At 39.5% G+C, this 22,412-nt stretch overlaps 1 protein-coding gene across 2 annotated transcripts in view; it reads left to right on the forward strand.

The window, feature by feature from the left end:
* The window catches only part of LOC113121716 (melanoma receptor tyrosine-protein kinase-like), a 43,422-nt gene that overhangs the window by 15,430 nt on the left and 5,580 nt on the right, over nt 1-22,412 (forward strand). For both annotated transcript variants that reach the window (XM_026292439.1, XM_026292440.1), the window contains exons 2-23: nt 4,603-4,754; nt 7,757-7,964; nt 9,740-9,874; nt 9,966-10,034; nt 10,241-10,359; nt 12,068-12,209; nt 12,907-13,020; nt 13,105-13,231; nt 13,540-13,613; nt 14,062-14,152; nt 15,682-15,881; nt 15,968-16,100; nt 16,533-16,623; nt 16,885-17,042; nt 17,531-17,563; nt 17,981-18,125; nt 18,722-18,844; nt 18,978-19,076; nt 19,512-19,697; nt 20,812-20,967; nt 21,387-21,462; nt 21,643-21,789. In XM_026292439.1, the coding sequence (XP_026148224.1) occupies nt 4,603-4,754; nt 7,757-7,964; nt 9,740-9,874; nt 9,966-10,034; nt 10,241-10,359; nt 12,068-12,209; nt 12,907-13,020; nt 13,105-13,231; nt 13,540-13,613; nt 14,062-14,152; nt 15,682-15,881; nt 15,968-16,100; nt 16,533-16,623; nt 16,885-17,042; nt 17,531-17,563; nt 17,981-18,125; nt 18,722-18,844; nt 18,978-19,076; nt 19,512-19,697; nt 20,812-20,967; nt 21,387-21,462; nt 21,643-21,789 (2,778 nt within the window). The remainder of the gene's footprint in view (nt 1-4,602; nt 4,755-7,756; nt 7,965-9,739; nt 9,875-9,965; nt 10,035-10,240; nt 10,360-12,067; nt 12,210-12,906; nt 13,021-13,104; nt 13,232-13,539; nt 13,614-14,061; nt 14,153-15,681; nt 15,882-15,967; nt 16,101-16,532; nt 16,624-16,884; nt 17,043-17,530; nt 17,564-17,980; nt 18,126-18,721; nt 18,845-18,977; nt 19,077-19,511; nt 19,698-20,811; nt 20,968-21,386; nt 21,463-21,642; nt 21,790-22,412) is intronic.

The raw sequence follows: 22,412 nt of genomic DNA on the forward strand, positions 1-22,412 counted from the left end.
GGTCAAAATAATCTGGTTTAGGGAAAGGAGCAAGGAAATAAACTAGGGAATACACTGTGTCAGTAAGTGTCCTCATAACTCTTTTCTTGTGCATCATGTAAATAATTCAGTTTTAGAGTCACAACTTTGTTTAAGGTTAGTATTAGGCACACAGTGGTTATGGTTAAGAAAATCAGTGTAAGTCAGTGCAAAGTCCCCATCAGCAACAAAAACAACTGTGTGTCTAATGAAGTATAAAATGTATGTGGGTGCTTGTGTGAATTAAAGCTGAGAATTTGTGTCTATCATGCTAAAGCTCACAGATGAAAGCTCATTTATTTGTTGTTAAAGTAGGGGTAGTGTTCATCTTAATAACACTATAACCTCTGCATTTTTATCATTTACAAGCACAATATAAAGGTGGCTAAAAAGCTTGTTTTGCGTCTCACATCCATAAATCTGTTTGGAAACAATAAAAAGACGATCCTTTTTTTATCTGCGCAATGTGCCTGAGAATTTGTTTTTTTCAGTTTCAGGATATGGCGTATCTGTACAATAATAATAATCGATTCAGCTTTTAGTGGTTTCAGTTTCATGTACGATAAGTCTTACAAACAAACGTCAAGTTGTAGCCAACAGCTAAAATGTATATTCTTGTGCATCCCCTAAATTATTGTCTCAGTTGTGTTTGAGCACAGACCCATAGTGTCAGATGCTGCAAACCTGACACAGGAGACTCACGTTCACGTTCCATTTCAAACCAACTGTCAGAGCTGTTTCCTTTTCCCAAAACCACAGTTAATAACTCACGCTAACCGTGTCTTTAGTACGACAGTCCCCTGACATTAAAAAGCTTTACTTTTAACCCTGTTCTGTACCAGATTTGGACAAGTGCTATAGTGTTGATAGTGAAGTCATCATGTAGAAACAGAATGTTTTGTGTGATTCGCAGGCAGGACTTTTTGATAGATAAAGACCAGGTCACTTTAGATAAAGACCAAACTATCAGAGCAGCTCCTACCTTTGTAACGTTTCTGGTTGTTTTCAGCCTTTTTCTATATCTGTGTAGATTCTCAGTTGTCCAGGAAAAGTTATCTAGAGGTTGAGTCATGGCAACTGGACTCAAAACCTGTGGCTACCCTGAGTGGGCTTTGAACATGGTAACATCCACATCAGGCAGAAAAACAAGAGACAACTGAGCCTCAAGACCCACAGAGAAAGAACCTGGTCATTCCATATGTAGCAGAGGTTTCTGAGAGGCTTAAACGGATCTTTGGCAGATACCAGTCCACTTCAAACCCACCAACACACTGAGACAGAGACTGGTTCACCCTAAAGACCAGATTCCAAAACAAAAGAGGAGCAATGTGGTTTATGCTGTCCAGTGTAAGGAAGAATGCTCAGAACTCTACATCGGAGAAACCAGACAACCACTTAACAGGAGGATGGTCCAGCACAGGAGGAGCAGCTCCTCAGCACCACAGTCAGCTGTGCACCTCCATTTAGAGGAATCAGGACACTCTTTTGAAGACAGTGAAGTACGGGACAGAGAAGATAGATGGTTTGAAAGAGGTGTCAGAGAAGCTATCCATGTCCAAGTGGAGAAACCCTCTCTCAACAGGGTTGGAGGACTCAGACATAATCTGTCTTCAATCTACCAGGCTGCTCTTTCATCTGTTCCCAGCAAATTAAAGAACAAACCCAATGTTTCTCAGGAACGACAGACCCTGCAGGTTCTGCAGACTGTTGGGGAATCAGAATGAGTCCATCATTAGACCTCTTCTGAGCTCCTGCTTGGTCACTTAACAAACAAGCCTATTCAGACCAGGTGTGAAGTGAAACCAACTCAGGGGCGTGGACTAACGACTCTCACCTGTTTTGCTTAGATCACTTAGTGAGGCTATTGGGCCCAAGGTGGAGTGAAACCAACCTGGGGAATAAATTTGGAGGTTCCTGTCCAGCCGCTCTCAGACTGATGAAGCCACTTGGATGGGTGGCGAAACGTTTCACCTTAAAGAACTGAAGTCCAGTTGCCATGACTCAACCTCTAGATGTCTTTTTCTATAGTATAAGTGAACGGAAAACCTTTTTCTTAAGTATTACATATAGTAAAACATATAATCATAATCTGTTCAGTCAATATCTGCTGAAACTCAAAGGATGAGGAGAAAAAAAAAAATGCTTCATAAAGAGCCTCCTTACATTAAAATGATTGTTTACATTAAAAATTGAATGTGTGGCGTTTGAGAGAGGTTTTTATTAAGAGAAAGTCCCAACTGACTTACAAGGAGAGAGTTGACCGTTTGAGTAGTAAAAGTCAGGATAACATATTTCAGTGAAACACTGAGGAAAGAGGAACAGGCAGAGAAGAAAAGCAGTGGATAAAGGTATAATAGCAGAATAGATGGATTACTTATTTGGGGAATGAAGTGACAAAATAGAAGAGACAGAGGAATTGAGAGAGAAGAAAGAGAAAAGAAGAATCAGTAGAAAGAATGGAGTGTTGTAGGAGAGACAAATAAATGTGTGGGAGAGGACAGATGACAGAGAAGGATGGATGAGAGGAGGGGGTTGGAGAGAGAGGGGAAAGCGGAGACCATAGGGAGAAATGAGTGGGAGGGGGCTGGATGGACAGAAAGAAAGAAGGTTTTGACAGCTTAAAGCCACCTCCACTCTGTATTTCATGTTCATGTTATAACTCTTGTTATTAGACAAAAAGTACAGAATTAGAATGAAAGAAGGAGATCTTATGAATTTAGTTATTTAGGTTTCTACAGTTCTGTGGATTTTAATTTGATACAGTCATTGTGAGGACATTTTGACATTTAAATTGGTCTTCACGCCTTGTTCTCACCTGTTCACACCTAATTGAAGGTTAAGACTTGGTTTTCAGGTCAAAACCAGGTTTAAATTGTTATTATTACCAATGTTACTCACTGTTCCCATCAATTAATCTTAGGGTGATGTCTTACTTTAATGTTGTAACATTAAAGCATGATGGTTCAGGTTCGGGTAAATGAATATAAGTCTCAACAAGAAATAAACACAAATATGTGTGTGTGTGTGTGTGTGTCCAGAGGTGGAGGCTTTGGTCCATGCCCCCCAAACTGAACCATCAGTAAGCCAGAGAGCAGCTGTGTTTTCTTTGTGACATCACAGCGGGGAGGTGGCCAATATGAATGCATCCAGAGAAACAGGGACAGAAACAAGACCAAAGTCATCATCAGTTTATAAACTAATACCTGGTTTATTGTCATTTGAGGTTCATCAGTAAATCATAGCTCAAGTTTATCTCATTGTATAATTAACATATGAATCCTTGTTCTTTGCTGTTGCAACAATGCAATTTCCCCATTGTGGGACAAATAAATGATTTCTTATCTTAAGAGCTAAAGAGCTTAAGCACATCTGCAGGACATTACACTCATAGATATATTTTATGTTAACGGTGTTAATGTTGCTTATTCTCATTCACAAATTAAAGTTGTTGCACTTCAATGCATAATAAGATACAATGAACCTGATCAATATAGTAATAATATACTAACATACAGATGTGACCATGCAGATCTGTCATGCCCAGGGTCTGTTTTAACTGTACTGCTATGTACCTTTTTTTTTTTGGGCTTCATCTGCTTGAATCATTTCAGAGGAGAGGTTTAGCTGGAAGCATTTCACCCATCTTTAGCCTGTAAACTCCTGCTGGCTACAAACTGAGCCTGTCGGGTTTCATTCCACACTCTGACGACAGTGGCAGGTTGTTGAAATATCACATGTATCTTACAGCCGCTGTCAAACTTGTTTGTGGGTGAATTAGTTTCTGCTCCTCCCTGAATGTTTCTTTAAACGCTCAGCTTCACCTAATGAGCCCATATCTGGAAACATGACTCTGTAATACCATGCTGGATTTTAACCATGAAACCTTGCACTCATCCTGTTCTGGGTTGAGGTTCACACGTTTAACAATAGTATTTGTAGTATCTATGTGTAGTATCAATGTATGACAGTTTTGAGGTACTTCTCCTTTCCTTGAGTATTTAATACCTTTTAATGTGTTTTATGCATTTTATACATCTGCTTCACTATTTATGAGAAAAAAATTCAACTTTTTACCTGTTGCCTTACTTTTTACCAGGGTGTAAATATCCTGAAGAGAGCTGGGATATAGTTTTTTGTTTTGAGTAAATGATGGGGGTTAAGAAGTAGGGACAGTGTAAGCTGCTTGGGAACAGTGAGACAGACTGTGTGGCTGGCGTATGGCGGAGAGAGAAGTCAGTCCTGTGTGAAACGTGTTGATGAACCTGTTCAACGTGTTGGCTCTGATTCATTTTCCCTCACCCTTTTTATACCAGAGCAAACATCCCTTCATAGTTTTGCTAGACCTTGTTTTCCACGCTGTCCTCGTGGGGATGGTGTGTCGACACTAAAGTTTATTGGGTTCTTTGGAAGGGGCTGAAGCCTAGATTAGCAACCACTGGCCAAAGTAGTTGTATAAATTAATATTTAATTTAATAGCCTAATAAATTAGTCAAGGTGTATTTTTCTGGAGAATAAATGTATTTCTACTGTGCTAAAATAAAACATTTAATCAAAATCATAATAACATTTTCTATCCATCTATAGTGTGCCAGGGAATGAGTAACCAGCTGACATTGTTGGGGACTCGTGAAAATCACTATGATAACATGGTGAGGATGTACTCCAACTGCTCCGTGGTCCTGGAGAACCTGGAAGTCACCTACACTCTCGAGCATCAGGACCTGTCTTTTCTCCAGGTGTGTCTCCAAAATGTTGGGTTGTCTTATTTTCAACTGCAGTCTTTAGTTGTTGGCTTTTCACTGCAGCTGCCTCAATCCCACTCCCTACCAAATTGATCATATTGTTGACAGTGCTGTAGCCTCACTGCGTGAAACGCTTGATACTGTGGCCCCTCTGAAAAAGAAGTTAGTGAATCAGAGGAGATTAGCTCCATGGTATAATTTACACATTTGTACCTTAAAGCAGGCATTACGAAGGCTGGAAAGGAAGTGGCGTTCCACAAATTTAGAGGAATTTTATCTAACCTGGAAAAATAGTCTACGAACATATAAAAAGCTCTTCGTAAAGCCAGAACTGCATACTATTCATCAGTAATAGAGGAAAATAAGAACAATCCCAGGTTTCTTTTCAGCACTGTAGCCAGGCTGACAAAAAGTCACAGCTCTGTTGAGCCCAGTGTTCCCTTAGCTCTCAGCAGTGATGAATTTATGAGCTTCTTTACAAATAAAATCACAACTATTAGAGATCAAATTCAGCAGATGCTTCCTATACCTGCAATAAATGAATCTTCTACCTCAGTAGCTCTTGAATCATCTGTAAGACCTCAGTCATGTTTAGACTGCTTCTCTCCCATAGATCTCTCTGAATTTACATCAGTAGTTGCTTCATCAAAATCATCAACGTGTCTCTTAGACTCCATCCCGACTAGACTGCTTAAAGACACCCTGCCATTAATTAACTCATCTTTATTAGACTTAGTAAATTTATCTCTAGTATCAGGCTATGTACCACAGTCCTTTAAGACTGCAGTAATCAAACCCTTACTCAAGCCTAGTCTTGATCCAGGAGTCTTGGCTAATTATAGACCAATATCCAACCTACCATTTATTTCTAAAATCCTTGAAAAAGCTGTCGCTAAGCAGCTATCAGACCACTTACACAGGAATGAACTATTTGATGATTTTCAATCAGGATTTAGAGCACATCATAGTACAGAAACAGCACTGTTGAAAGTTACCAACGACCTTCTCTTAGCCTCAGATAATGGACTTGTTTCTATACTTGTCCTCCTATACCTTAGTGCTGCATTCGACACCATTGACCACAACATCTTATTACAGAGACTGGAGCATGTGACTGGTATCAGAGGAACAGTGATAAAATGGTTCCAATCCTATTTATCAGACAGATTCCAGTTTGTTCATGTCCATGATGAACCTTCCATGTGCACAAAAGTTAGTTATGGAGTTCCACAAGGTTCTGTGCTAGGACAGCGGGTCTAACTGACATCAAGGCCTGGATGACCAGTAACTTTCTACTTTTAAACTCAGAGAAAACAGAAGTTGTTGTATTTGGGCCTAAAAACCTCAGAAATAACTTTTCTAAAATTATAGCTACTTTAGATGGCATAGCCCTGGCCTTCAGCACTACTGTAAAAAACCTTGGAGTTATTTTTGACCAGGACATGTCCTTTAACTCACACATAAAACAAATCTCTAGAACTGCATTCTTTCACCTGCGCAACATTTCCAAAATTAGGAACATCCTGTCTCAAAATGATGCAGAAAAACTAGTCCATGCATTTGTTACCTCAAGGTTAGATTACTGTAACTCATTACATTCTGGATGTCCCAGTATCTCCATAAAAAGCCTCCAGTTAATCCAGAATGCTGCAGCCAGAGTCCTGACAGGAACTAGCAAGAGACATCATATTTCTCCTATATTGGCTTCTCTTCATTGGCTCCCTGTAAAATCCAGAATAGAATTTAAAATCCTTCTTCTCACGTACAAATCCCTTCATGATCAAGCTCCTTCATATCTTAAAGACCTCATAGTACCATATTATTCCAATAGACCACTCTCAGAGTGCAGGTCTACTTGTGGTTCCCAGAGTTTCCAAAAGGATAATGGGAGGTAGAGCCTTTAGCTATCAAGCTCCTCTCCTGTGGAACCAGCTCCCAGCCTGGGTTCAGGAGGCAGACACTCTCTGTACTTTAAAGGCTAGACTTAAAACCTTCCTCTTTGACAAAGCGTATAGTTAGGGCCGGCTTTTTTTTTTGAATGTTTTTTTTTTGTAAAGTGACATATTGATGCGCACTTAAGTGAGATGATTGCATTGTGATTTGGTGCCATACAAATAAAATTGAATTGAGTTGAATTGAAAGAAAAACCACAATACCTCATATTTATGAGCAAACTATCCCCTAATTAGTTTAGAATTAGAGTGCATTTTAAAAACCATGATCAGCTCAAATTCACTGTGTTGCTCCAGGAGCAGGAGAACCAGAACAGCATGGTTCATGGATACAAATTCATGATTTAGAAATGCATCCAAGTTATCAAAATGTGTGTGTGTGTGTGTGTGTGTGTGTGTGCGTGTGCGTGCGTGCGTGCGTGTGTGTGTGTGTGTGTGTGTGTCTGTGTGTGTCTGTGTGTGCGTGTGTTTGTGTCTGTGTGTTTGTGTGTGTGTGACTTCCTAAAACCTATGGCAACAACGGTTAAGTCATGCAGTAAACAAAAATGTTATGGCTGAAAATCCTGATCCTGATGAGTAATGTAGTAACACCTGTTCTTCTGTACCAAGTCATAATTATAAGACCTTTTCCTACTTTGGTGTCCCAGTGGAGCTGCACACTGCTTCACTTTTTCTAGTTAAGTTTTCCTCCTGTGATGCAAAAGATGAGAGCAGGGGTCATTTTCCAAACTGTTTTTATATTTCATTCAAAAGCCCTCTGACATCTGTGAACTGATGGTCAAACTCCAGCAATTTGCTTAGCTCAGAGTTTCAGAAAATGAAACTCAGAAGACAAAAAAAAGCAACCACAGAACTTTGTGGATATATAACAAACTTTAAGAGGCATCAGGCAGGCAGATCTTTAATTGATTGTTATGGTATTAATGTCAATAGATAGTTATTCATGTACAAAATGACACAATAATAAGAACAAATTTTACGCTACTCCACTGTCTATTGTTGGTTAACATTGTTGATTAATTCTCATTTCGTCTGTTTCTTCAGTCCATACAGGAGGTTAGTGGCTATGTTCTGATTGCCATGAACGAGGCTGCAACCATTCCATTGTTCAATCTGAGACTGATCCGGGGTCAGTATCTTTATGAAGGCCAGTATGCTCTGCTGGTCATGTCGAACTACAACAGGAACCACTCATCTGCAACACTCAACTACACCAGCGGTCTGAGACAGCTGCAGCTCAGCAGTCTGACGGGTATATGAACATAAACATCTACCATGAACACATATACGCAAACACATAATGTTCATATAGCATATCACAGAAATGGCAAGATTTCATAAGCAAATACACATAGCAGATGGATAGTTCAAAGTGGCCTGGGAATGTAAATTTTCCCAGAAAATACCCAGATCCAGGGGGTAGTTCGTGTGGCCTTGTTGCAGATCTCCTGACGATTAAACACAGTCAGTGAACTACTGGCTGTGGAGCTACCTACAAATACTGAGAGCCAGAGGATAGTTTATGGGGCCCTGGGAAATCATAGATTTTCTAATAAATACACAGATTTGATGGGGATTTAAGAAGGGCTTTATATGCTGAGCTTTTTCCATACACAAATCCAGGCTGACTGTTTGAAGTTTGGGCATCTTTATATTAGATATATTGTATTACAGAGGAGCAACTTTTGAGGTGATATTCTTTATTATCTCTAGATGGGTGTACTTATTGCATCCTACAGATCAGGGGTACGTCTACTCAAATGAAATTAAAGAAATTTAAATTCAGCACCTCCAAACCCCCGGACTTTCTGTAGGTTTGACTGTGGATACACTTGTCTTTAATACTGTTCAAATTTAGCCATTTAATTTATAATTCATTCTTCTCCTGTGGAACTTGGGTGTTTTATTACATCACTTCGGTACTTCTGCTTCATTTCACTAAATTAAAAGCTACTGAGGTGTGGTATGTGACTTGTTCATTATGTTGGACTCTGGCCTAGTGGGGGAAGTTGGCACACTATTTAAGAATATTCAGTCAACACCAGATTGTGCTGTGATAGCATGAAATAGACCGCACCCATGCAAGCTTTGGGTGATGACGTAACTGCTTCACCATGCATGTATCCACTCTCAGCAGAATTAACTGTACTTAAAAGCTGTTCCATGTTGGAAGCTTTAAATGTGTAGCTCTAAGTGGTGAAGGACATGTAGAAACCTGAGCTGTGGTTTTGACAAATGCTGTATGTTGCAATTCCATAATCATGTAATTTCAAAAACAGAAAATATTTCTTGATCTTTTCAAACAGTAAGTCTTAAGTAACTTTATTCAGTAGATTTCTCAAAAATGGGTCACATTAAAAATCATTCTGCATAAACTCAGAACTCCAAGTTGTATGGCTTTGTTGAATTCAACTTGTCAGAGCTTATTGATACTCACAGTGTGTTTTGGCGAATAACATTATGCATTTACCAGGATTCAACAGATTGCTTTAGATTTTCTTTTTACTGATTCAAACACAGCAGCTCTTCAGGTCATACATGGACTAGATCTTTTGCCTTGTCACATTCGGCCCCGATACCCAGGGATTGTTTATGATGTTCGGAACACATGACTGCTGATTTGAGTTTTAATTTTTTGTAAGCTCACTAGTAACATGTTCATAGCTGTAATCACATGTAGATGCACATCAGTATGTCAGGATTTTTGATTTCCCAGTGTGTCAATTGTACTTCACTTTCCCAAGTGAAAGTGGTTGAAGTTCTCTTGCTTCCATGTGTCCTTTGCAGGGTTCGGCTGGTTAAAGAAAATTATTTGCAGTAGCTATGGCCAGACATTGACTCTGACTGGTACCCCTTGTTTTAAGTCAGTCCACTATAATGTAATGCATGTTTCACTTAAGATTTAGAAGGTATTTGCCACTTGATGTTCCTAACATTAGTGTTAAAGTCTGCATAGGAAGATGTGGTGCTTAAATTCTCAGAATTGCTTATCATTCATTATGTGTCTTCATTATCTTCTCCTTACAGAGATTCTGAAAGGAGGAGTAAAGATTACCCATAATCCCTTGCTATGTAACACTGAGACCATACAGTGGTGGGACATCCTGGATAAATCCAGCAATCCTAGTATGCTTTTCAAGACTGACACCTTTGCACGTAAATGTATGTCGAATAATGATGAAATGTTTTTCTCATTTAGCAGAGGCTGTACTCTAAAGGGCTTTATTGAAAATTATTATGTGTGTGTTAATAGGTGAGAATTGTCACCCAGACTGTGTTAATGGTTCGTGTTGGGCAGCTGGACGGGATCACTGCCAGAAATGTAAAGAGTGAAACACACTACATCTTTTGCTCTCCGTTCTTTCACTTTCCTTAACCACTGTCATAGAACACTTTTACCCTTTTTTCCATTTTATGCATTTTGATCATGTGTTCTCTTTTGCTTGCATATCCATTTAGGTTTTAACAATATTATCATTTCTGTTAGTTGTACTGCTGAAAATGTAATGATATTAGTGTCTCTACTAGTCACCAGGTTGCTTTGTGCAGAGCAGTGCAGCAGAAGGTGCCGCGGTCCAAAACCCATTGATTGTTGTAATGAACACTGTGCTGCTGGATGCACTGGACCTCGAGCCACCGAGTGCCTGGTTAGTGTCTCCATGTTTGTGTGTGATGACACTGTATGCAACTGCAGGAATACGGCATTATTTCAGTACAGATCTGCTGTCCTTAACGGCAGGCATGTCCCGAGACGACAGACAAGAAAATCTTAAATTAAGATGGTTCTATACCAGGACAGATAAGTCTGCCTGTCTAATGATTTTCCAAATGGACAACTTCTTGCTTGAGCTCAGTTTTCTGTCTTGTCCAAAATTCTTCTTTCTTGCACATGGCAGATGGTCAGTATTTCAGCTCTGACATCTTAATACCATCTTTATAGTCAAGTTGACTCCTAAGTGATGAAGTTCTTGATGTCTGGCTTGAAGACCCCATAATGTTTCAATCTACCTTGCTGACCACAGGAATCTCCCAGAACAGGAACCAGTCACAATCACAACAGAAAACATCCAGCACCAGTTGCCGATAGATACAGCCGGTACCATTGACTTAAGGTCCAGACAGGTGAACCTAAGGACAGCCTGGACTAACTACAGGAAATTCTATAATGGACCTGTGAGTGTCTGGCACAGGATAAAATCAATAGGATTTTGATGACCTTGCTCAGGAACTCTTTGGAGATGTGAAAAACAGCCTGTCCTGATATAGGATGTGCTGAATGTAGGACTTACCTAGCACAAGACTCATTCATGACAATCTCACAAGTAGCCATATGTACTGTAGAGTGGATACAGATTCAAATTTAAAAGTTGGAGCCACCTTGTCTACATGGATGACATCAAGCTGTATGAATGAAGAAGCTATTAACTGAGTGATCCAGACTACCTGTCATCGCATAGCCTGGAGGTAGAGAAAGCTGGCCATAAGGAGGCTGCTGATATCAAAAGCCAGAAGCTGCTCACAATGCACAGTGATTTGACTGCAAGTGCAATGCCCAGATGTACCAGGCTGGGGCCTGGTGAGTGTCAAGGCCACGGTCCTAGATGAAGCCCACAGTACCCACAAGTACATCAGTAGGATGACACCCAGAGACAAGCTGCTGAGAGAATGTCTGTGGCAGCAGCAGACAAAGAATGATGAAGCATAGGCAAGTCAAAACCTAGCATGGGATGCACCATGAACAGACACTTTGCTAGTAGAAAAAAATAAACAGATGGTAGAAGTGGTGATAGCAGTCCCAAAAACCAGCAACATCAGGAAGAAAACATATGAGAAGCTAGAGTCGTCTCCTGCAAGATGACAATGCCCCCATCCACAGGGCATGACGGATTACTGATTGGTTTGATAAGGATGAAAATTATCAGAATCATGTGCTATGGCCTTTTTCAGCGACCATATTACAACTCAATTCAGACTGACAACGTATTAAGACACTTTATGTTAGTTTGTCCTTTAATTTGTTACCCATATGTGTACATGTATTTTTCAACTAACAGCAAATGTTCTGTGTGGTTGAGTTATGCTTCGCTTCCACATCTCAGTCATTGTCATTGTCTGCCGTTCTTCTCTCAGCTATATTTATAGATTTTAACTGCTGTTCTTTCTTTTGCTCAGAGGAGCCCGTGATCAAATTTTTAGACAGTGTACTTTTAAAACTATTAATTCTGAAAAAACAAGAAGAAACAGTAAAGAACAGTGAAAGCTACAGTAATACTGGAAATGTTTTTGAAATTATCATTTTAAAAAAAGCACAATGAAGACACTGCCTTTCTCATTGTTTCTTCAATTCTTCTCCAGGCCTGCAGAGATTTTAATGATGATGGAACCTGTAAAGATGCGTGTCCTCCTCTGAAACTCTACGACCCCAAAACCCACCAGGTGGTCACCAACCCTAATGCCAAATTCACTTTCGGGGCGACCTGCGTCAAGGCCTGCCCACGTATGTACTTTTATCCTTTTACTTACATTTTTTTAGGCCTGTAATTATTTCCAAATATACAGTATATAGGTATTAGCAATAGCATTTAAGTGTTTAAATAGAAGGATTAATTAATTATTATTAATTATTATTACATCAGTGATACACATATTTTAGAAAGAATAGAAAGAAGGCAAACACAAATGAACAAACTCCCTGTCCTTCAACTAATTAGAAATAGTAATGTTTATTTTTGGTATTGTGCCTTATCTTCTTGTGGCTTATTATACTTTGTTTGCTTTAAACTAATGACTAATGACTAATGAGCATCCATGCATTCCATGACCTTGATTTACAATTTCTGCAATTTCTGTATCCTAAATGTTTTGCATTTGTTTGTTGTAAATGGTCCTTTTTATGGAGAACTGAAAGAGCCATGAGCATGAGAGCCTATGCTATGACATGTTAAGAAAATTATCTGCTTGATCCACATTTTATTGACAGGCCGTGGGCTATTATTAAAGATGTGTTAGACTGTAACTCGTAGGTCTGCTTGGAACTAATCAACAAAAGAACTAATAATGTCAGCTCTAGAGTACTGCTTGGTTTCTGTGTACCTGAGGAAATAATACAATTTTTATATTATGGGGGTTCAGCAGGGTTTTCACCTAAAGTCTGATAAACTAGAGGCTTCCTGTATTGTTTTGTTTGTTCATAGATAACTACGTGGTGACTGATGGGTCATGTGTACGAACCTGCAGTGCTGGAATGTACGAGGTTGAAGAAGATGGAGTTCAACGTTGCAAAGCATGTGATGGACCCTGTCCTAAAGGTAACAAGACCAAGAGAGACACAAACAGAAAGCGAGGTCTGAACATTAAACACATAACCTTACAGAATTTTGTTTTTCCTCTAGCCTGTGATGGAATCGGGGTCGGGGCTCTGATCAACACCATGGCAGTCAATGCCTCCAACATTGAGTCCTTCAGGAACTGTACTAAAATCAATGGGGACATCTCATTCATTGGAACCTCCTTTACTGGGTGAGATACTCTTATTGCTGCCTCACAGGTGCTCACAGCTTGACAAATTTCCAGAGGAAATTATGATCAAAATAATCATTTTGATTACTTTTTTAAGCTCAGTAAGTCCTTATTTTTATAAACTTCCGTGTGCCTGCTCACTGAGATTCACCTTGATCAGTGAGATGGGGCCTATCTGCCAGAAATGTTTATAAAACTAAATCTTGCTTCAGCTAGAAATCCAAAACATAATTTTATTTCCTGAGCTGCAGTTCTGTGATCTATGACCGCAACACTTGAAAGGTTTTATTTTTCATTGGTTATTTCAGTGATGCACACTATAAAATCCCACCCATGGACCCATGTAAACTGGAGTACTTCAGGACAGTGAGGGAAATCACTGGTAGGTCAAAGATCACCACTATGTTTATCTTCAGTAGTAGAGAGTACAGCAGTGTTTCAGTGATTTAAATATAAGGATGTTTACTTGTATTATTCAACTTATGAGGATATTAAAATCTCAGCTTTTTGTACCCTATGGTCTTTTAAGACTATAATTTTAATACTGTGACCTGGCCATTAATTGCCTGTTAATTAGTTGCTCATGCAGTCACTGATGATCAAATGACATTATTCAGGCCCACTGAGCTGTGTAATAAGTTTAATAAGTGTAGTTTTGTCTTATGACAATATAAAGAGGCTCACACAGATGGGTAATTTATTGAATAGTGCAGGAATAATGAGCGTATTTGTTCAATATGTTTTATTTTGTTTTTTCAAAGCACTTTGAATTGCGTAGTGTATGAAAGGTGCTATACAAATAAATTTGCCTTTGCCTTTGCCTTCTCAAGGTTTCCTGCTGATCCAGTCCTGGCCGGAAAATCTGACCTCGCTGTCAGTGTTTGAGAACCTGGAGGTCATCAGAGGAAGAACAACACACTTGTGAGTCTCTGCCCTTTAACACTGTTAATAAATATGTTTTATTTTGTTTTTTTTTTAACCACCAGTTTTGAATAGGTTCTGTGATCAGAAATTATGATGTTCAGATTAATAGTGAAATTATGAAAGGTTATTATGACTAAAGATTGTGATTTTATATTTCTGTTATTGATCTTTTTTTTTTTTTTAAAAACTAAGCACTGCAGTTATAAACACCACATGAATAGTCAGAGGGACCTTCAGTCATCCAGAGTAGTTACTTTCATAACTTCTGTTCTGTTGCATCCCTTCATGACTGACAGTGGCAGTAAACAAAATGTACCATCTATGCAGCATGTCAGCAGGTATGGACAATTAACTATTAGTCCACTGTGATAGCCAGCAGAAGAAATGCTGATGCTCACATAGCCAGGATGTGGTGGTTTACCTGCCTCCTCATAAACCTGCTTAGTCGCCCAGTATTGCAGCTTTTGTTTACCTCCCCTTATTTATTGTGCTGTAGTAGACAAACAGCCACTCTGAGCACTCAAAACTATGTGTTATTTCAATGCACAGCTAAAGTGTACTGTTTCAGTTCTTCCAAAAATATGCACAAGGGTGGAACTGCGAATGGTTGGGCTGTAGGTGTTCTTTCAATAATGGATAGCAAGAGCAACCTTGGTCCCTGGACTTTTTTGTGTGTGGGGTTACACATGACACATAATGATGCTTTTCCCATGGCTTAAAAAGCCTTATAATGTTGATAATCTCCATTTCATGCCTAAAAAAGTCATAAAATATTATAAATATGATTTGATAGATCTTCTACAGCTTAAGTTGGTTTGTTCAGTTGAAGTTGCTTCTGTAACGAAACATTAACTCTTTTGTATTTTTGGGGAAAATGTTGAGGTGACAAAGGTGTGCCACCTATTGTACAGGGGTTTCTTGTAGTTTCTCTCTCATCAGTTATATTCATTAAACTGCAATAAAACTACAAACAACCCTGACTCTGAGGTCACAGTCAAGCTGTCAAAGACCAGCAACATGGAATATGCTTATGTGCCCATAGACCAAAGCAAGTTAGAGAACCAAAACATGGACCTTAGGAGCAAACAAACTGTGTTAACACTAAGATCACAGAGGATAAAGACAAACTACCATGTTGTATGTGCAGCTGAAATGAGCAGGTGGCCTACAGTTTATATTAGACGTTTATCTGTTTGACTTCATGAAGCACCAGGAGATTTAGCCACTCTATTTACCACTGAAAGTCAAGTGATGAAACCGAACTGCAGTCAACAGCTGCCTAAAACACGGTAAGGGTATATGATTGTAATTTTCAGACGAACCAAATCACATGATGTCATTCAGTCATCCTTTATCTTTACGCACTTATTCCTATTTTAGGAATTTTAGGGATCTGCTGGAGCCTGTCCCAGCTGTTTGGGTGAAAATCAGGGATACACACTGGAAAGGTCTACAGTCCATCGCAGGGCCCTGAATGTGATATATTATTTTAAAACTTACTCACATATTGAATATTTCTTCTCTAGTCAGCACAGTTTGGCAGTGGTGAGGGCGCAGTACCTCCGCTGGCTGGGTCTGCGCTCCTTGAAGGAGGTGAGCGCAGGGAAGGTGCTGATAAAGGACAATGCTCAGCTCTGCTACATCAAACTCAACCAGTGGGCCAGCATGCTCAGATCCAGTGATCAGACCATCACAATCCTAAACAACATTTCCCCCAGCGTCTGCAGTGAGTTTCTGGATGTGTGTTCACATTTATGTTTGATGAGGTAAACATCAGAGGAATAAGAACATCTTTTGTTGTCCTTTACACAGAACAACAGAATAAAACCTGTGACTCGAAGTGTACTGATGCAGGCTGCTGGGGACCAGGTCCCACCATGTGTGTCTCCTGTCGGCACTTCAACCGTAAGGGGTGCTGTGTGGACTCCTGTAATCTGCTGCAAAGGTGTTGTGTTTTCTTTTACAAACTGTCCTTGCTGCAGTTTGTCCAGTCTATACTGATCTCACTTCACATCATAGTCCACTTCAACCAGGGGTCATGGGCTTCACTGTTAAACTGGACAGAGAATTAGTTTAAATACACACATAAGGTTATATAATGTTGTAATATTATTATAGGTAGTGGGCAGCTTGGTGGTCTTTGATAAAAAATGTTTCAATGTGTTGAGCATGCTAGTATGATCAATTAAGTTTAAACTGTAAAACTTCAGTGAGTGTAGCTATTTAACTGCTGAGGGAACCTTGCTTAAGGGTTGGTATTATTTACACCAGCTTTTATTTATAACAGTTTATATTTTTATGAAGTGTTGCTCTAGTGTTTGAAGTACCTCGCACTCTGTGTACATCTGTCTGTGTTTCTGTCTGTGTTTTTCTGCAGTGAACCCCGAGAATTTGAGATGAACAAAGTCTGTGTCGAGTGTCACCCAGAGTGTCTGCTGAAGGACGGGATCCCAACCTGCCATGGGCCGGTCAGTTCAGCTGCTTCTGCTGCTGCCTGCTGAGATTTTCAATGGAAAGACTTAATTTCCTCCATACACATCTCTGTTTAATATTATATATATTTTAAAATTATTTTAGACTATTTTAAATATGTAAAACAAACCAAACACCCAGAAAGATCAGGCTGAGCCATGTAAGATCTAGTCATGGATATCAATTTTAAGAACTGACCAGATTTGTATAAATTACTTCTGAACACATCCCCATGCTCCTCCACTCACCACCTGCAGGGTCCAGACCAGTGTTCCCAGTGTGCCCATTTTAAAGATGGGCCTCACTGTGTGCCTCGCTGTCCCCATGGCGTGCCAGGAGATGGAGACATGCTGATCTGGAAATACCCTGACAGCATAGGCCAGTGCCAGCCTTGCCACCAGAACTGCACACAGGGGTGAGACATAGAACCGATGAATTGCTCTGTCTGTTTGCAATGTTAAATACATTAAGTAAAATTAATTATTTTTAATTGAATTTGAGGTGTTAATTTGGGCAGCACGGTGGATGAGTGGTTAGTGCTGTTTCCTGACAGCAAGGAGATCCTGGGTTCATAACCCAGCAGAGATCTTTCTGAGTGGAGTTTGCATGTTCTACCAGTGTGGGTTTTCTCCAGGTGCTCTGGTTTCCTCCCACAGTCCAAAAACATGTATGTCAGGTTGATTGGTGACTCTAAATTGCCCATAGGAGTGAGTGTGAGTGTGTGAGGTTGTTTGTCTCTGTGATGGACTGGTGACCCTGTCCAGGGTGTACCCCTGCCTTTCACCCAAAGAGAGCTGGGATAGGCTCCAGCTGATCCCTGGGACCCTGGTTAGGAATAAGGGGGTATAGATAATGGATGTATGAATTTTTAAATTAAGGTGTATTGTGTTTCTATGTCTGTAGGTGTTCTGGTCCTGGACTGTCTGGATGCACAGGGTAAGCATGATTTTTCTTATGATCACTATAAAATTGTACAGTATGTTGTCTTGAATCTCCTTTTCTCACAGGAAAACTTAATGACAAGAAGTTACAAAATCTCTACTTTGCGTTTGTTTCTTGAAATAAATATTAGCAATGGGTGAAATTAAACTAAGTAGAAATTGGGCAGTGTTGTTATGGAACATTATTCTTTGCAATTATGTAAATATGAATGAAAGCTCAACCAAATACAATGATACATTCAGTGTTTTCAAATTTCCACATTAGCATAGTAAAGAATAAATGTGAATTTGTTTAGGCCTATGCACATTCTTTCAAAATGATACCCTAACTAAATTTAGCAGGAGACTATGTGAAACAACATTACACAGCACATTTAAATGGTAATCTATAAAATACATTCTGTGTTCTCAGTGCTTCTACCCACTCTACGTTGGCGGCTGGCATCGTTGGTGGGCTCTTGGTCATTGTCATTGTGTCACTGGTCATCTTTGTGTTGCTACGGCGACGGCGAATAACAAGAAAGAGGACTATGCGCCGCCTGCTGCAGGAGAAAGAGGTGGGACAGGATGGTGTTAATTTTCTGAATATAAAACATGATATTATTTATAACAAAAAAATGAATGAAGAATAAATAGCTCATGTAGACTTTTGATCTCAAGACTAAGGACAAATAATTAGCTAGCTAAATGAAGAAGACTGAAAAATACTCACAATGCGCACAAACAAATTAACCTGGACAATTTTGTCAAGAAAAAGTAATTGAACCAATTAGAATTAAAACCTGCTTGAACCTACAATACTTTGGCAACAATAACCTCAAATTTTTTCAGTTGCTTCAGATCAGGAACTTTCCAGCGGCAACAAAGTCACCCCAAATGATGACGCTCCCTCCACTGTACTTCACTATTGGGATGATGTTTTTATGTTGGTGCACTGTTCTGAGTATGTCTGAGCTAAAGTAGCTCAGTGAGAAAGAACTTGTTCAAACATCCACCTAAATGTTGTGCAGGTCTGATCTGCAGCGACTGAAAGTGTTTCTTTGGGATTATTGCTGTATATTAAGGTTCAATTAGTTATAAAAACCACTCACTTACTTTTTTCCATCAGTACCTTGGATGTTCAATGGCTCTAATAAAAATATAAATTTTGTAGCTGGTGGAGCCACTGACTCCAAGTGGCCAAGCTCCTAACCAGGCACTTCTGAGGGTCCTGAAGGAGACAGAGTTTAAGAAGATCAGGGTGCTTGGCTCTGGGGCCTTTGGGACTGTCTACAAGGTAAGGCTGACAGATACAGGCAAAATATCACTTCAGATCATTTTTACTATAACCATAATGTTGTGTTGTTGGTACTAATGAATATTTTCAGCAAAGTTTGTGGATCATGACGCCGATTTGTTTGTGGATTTAGGGTTTGTGGATCCCTGAAGGCGAGACTGTGAAGATCCCAGTAGCCATCAAAGTTCTCAGAGAGGCAACATCACCGAAAGCCAACCAAGAAATACTGGATGTAAGACTCCTCAGCCTGTTTTTCTCACTTTAATGGTTGTTATTCGTCTACACACCCTCCATCTACTTATTTTCTTTCTCTTATCCTTTTATCCTTTTGCTTGTTCATTTTTGTCAATTTCTTCTTCCTCCTAGATAGACACATTATTACTGATTTTTGGGTTCAAAATCATTATTTTATAATGAATTTTAATGAAATTTATCACTCTTTGTCTCTAAATTCATTTAATTTGGATATATCCTCCATACCCTCCATGAGAGAGCAGATAAGGTCAAATAAAATAATCAAAAAATTATTAACATGAGAATAAATTAAGTAATTCAAAGGTATGAATTTCTCCTATGTTGCTCCCACTGCCATTATTTACAGGATGTTTTTTAGTGATTTCTGACACTTCTAACATATTTATGTGTGTGTGTGTGTGTGTTTGTGTAGGAGGCGTATGTGATGGCGAGCGTGGATCACCCTCATGTGTGTCGTCTGCTGGGAATCTGCCTGACTTCATCAGTCCAGCTGGTGACTCAGCTAATGCCGTATGGCTGCTTGTTGGACTACGTCCGATACCACAAGGACCATGTTGGGGCCCAGATGCTGCTGAACTGGTGTGTCCAGATTGCAAAGGTGATCCCAGATAAAATATAAAGCAATCTTCTACTGAAGACCCAAGCTGCTTATGAGTTCAGTTTATGAGAAAGCTGCTCTTTCTGTCGCTGCCTGAGGCATGAGCTTTTTCGGCAGCTCACTTTAAGCCTACTGAGGCCTATTAGCCTGAACAAAGCAGGAATCTGTGTCTGTGTATTAATCTGTTTAGTTTCTGCCTTAACCTCTTTTGAATATTTCAAATGCTGGGAAAATTACAAACAGGCTAATCAGCTCAGATGAATAATATTGTTCTGAGTTGTCATCATTCGCCATCAGAGCTGCTTTCCCCACAGTTTCTGTCCAACATCATATTAGGGGCTAACCGTTTCTGTAACTTCTCAAAATCCACAATCTGACTTTCCCACCCACTTACTGAGTCATTGTTCTCATCTGTGCAGGTGAGAAAGGAGCTGATGTTTGAACTTCTTTCTCAATATTTTTTTTTTTATCATTTATACAATTTCTGTCCCTTTTCATGTTGACAAACTAAGTCAATGTAGAAAATGTGTTCCAGACAAAGCTGTGCCCTATTACATACAATATCCCATGCTGGGTGCAAATTTGTGCTGAATGTGGACACCCGTTAAGTTGGGCAGGTGACCAAATTTACATGGACTCTTGTGTAGAGCATCAAATGACCTTTAAGCTTTGTTCTGACTAACAACAGTACAATGCAATCCTATCATTTGCTTACCTGAAGCCACTCTGCAGGACTGCCAATACAAAGGAAAACAAGATAATAATAATAATAATAACAAGAATAAGAATTGCTATTGCTATAACTATTATTATTATTATTTATTATTATTATTATTATTATTATTATTATTATCAATCATCATCAAGTTACTAATATTCTTAAGATGCTGATAGTTATATAAATAAATACTACATTAAAACATAATATTGTCCAGAAATAAAATCATCGTGAGTTTTTTTTAGTTTTGTGAACAAATTTTGAGGAGTAGTTTATTCCACAGTTTAAAGGTACAAAATAAAATGCTTTATTACAATCATTCTCTTCACACATAATATTCAGTATGCAGGGCTGTTTTTGGTTATAAGATCTGCTTGTGCATGTGGATGTGTGCAGGGGATGAGCTACCTGGAGGATCGTCACCTGGTGCATCGAGACCTGGCAGCAAGGAACGTCCTGGTGAAAACCCCTAACCATGTCAAGATCACTGACTTCGGTCTTGCTAAGCTGCTGATGGCTGATGAGAAGGAATACCATGCTGATGGAGGGAGGGTGTGTTATCCAGCAGATACATAAAGGCTAATTTTGTCATGTGATTTTTTTTTAAGAAGAAAAGATTATTTTTCCTCTACTGATTGATCTGCTGCAGGTTAACAGTTTCTGCCTGCTTTCAGTCAAATCTAAGCTTCTCTGTAGTGAACACCAAGAGATCACCATTTTAATATTTGACCTTTTAAATATTAAAAGTTCATATTATTCCTCCAATGATGGATTACTGTCGTAAGAATGAATGAAGCCACACACTACTTTTTGTTATATTTTGAGCATTTTGCTTTGAATTTGTGTTGTTGGCACTAAGTATTTTTATGTTAATATTAAAAATGTGCATAAAAACACTTAATGTCTTTAGATGTCACTTTAATGAAAGCAGTATGGTCTGCAGTAACTCTGCCCCTGCCTTCTTTCTGTAGGTTCCCATTAAGTGGATGGCATTGGAGTCAATCCTCCAATGGACCTACACACATCAAAGTGATGTCTGGAGCTATGGTGAGTAAACCTCTGGCTCTTCAGCCTCCTTAAGGCCACTAAGGTCATGATTGATTTTTTTAAAAAACTGTCAGACTTCTACCTGCTTTTTTTTTTTTAATTTTGCACTTTTTTTTTGGATCTATGGCACCTCTGTTCATGTTACTGTAGTTTTAACAGCTGAGGGTCTGTTGTCTGCAGGTGTTACATTGTGGGAGCTGATGACGTTTGGCTCCAAGCCGTATGACGGCATCCCAGCCAGTGAGATTTCATCAGTGCTAGAAAAAGGAGAACGGCTGCCTCAGCCTCCAATCTGCACCATTGATGTCTACATGATCATGGTTAAGTGTAAGAGAAATATTTTGAACTGATGATGTTGCTAGATTAAAAGTCAGAGGCTCAACAAGATTATTACAATAGGGCCTGACAGGAACATGAATGTATGACCCAGTTTGTGCAAATTCATCAAATAGTCATGGGGTCAAATTTCAGTTCACCTTTCAACACAACAATATGAAGCAAACAAAGCCAACAAAGCCCAGACTTAAACCACAGAGCACATCAGTGGACAGAACTAATAATCATTCCCACAGTCAGATCTGCCAGGAAGAATGGGATAAACTGCCTAAAACCAAACATTGCAGAGACTTAATCAAGAGGGGGGGTTAGGGTAGGGGAGCTCAGTGCACCGATGGTCCTCGGGCAGTCTAGGCCTATAGCAGCATAACTAAGGGATGGTTCACGGTTGCCTGAGGCCAGCCCTAACTATATGCTTTGTCAAAGAGGAAGGTTTTAAGTCTAGCCTTAAAAGTATAGAGAGTGTCTGCCTCCTGAACCCAGGCTGGGCGCTGGTTCCATAGGAGAGGAGCTTGATAACTAAAGGCTCTGCCTCCCATTCTGCTTTTGGAAACTCTGGGAACCACAAGTAGACCTGCACTCTGAGAGCGAAGTGGTCTATTGGGATAATATGG

Source organism: Mastacembelus armatus, chromosome 20 (assembly GCF_900324485.2).
Source record: "Mastacembelus armatus chromosome 20, fMasArm1.2, whole genome shotgun sequence".
NCBI lineage: Eukaryota > Metazoa > Chordata > Actinopteri > Synbranchiformes > Mastacembelidae > Mastacembelus > Mastacembelus armatus.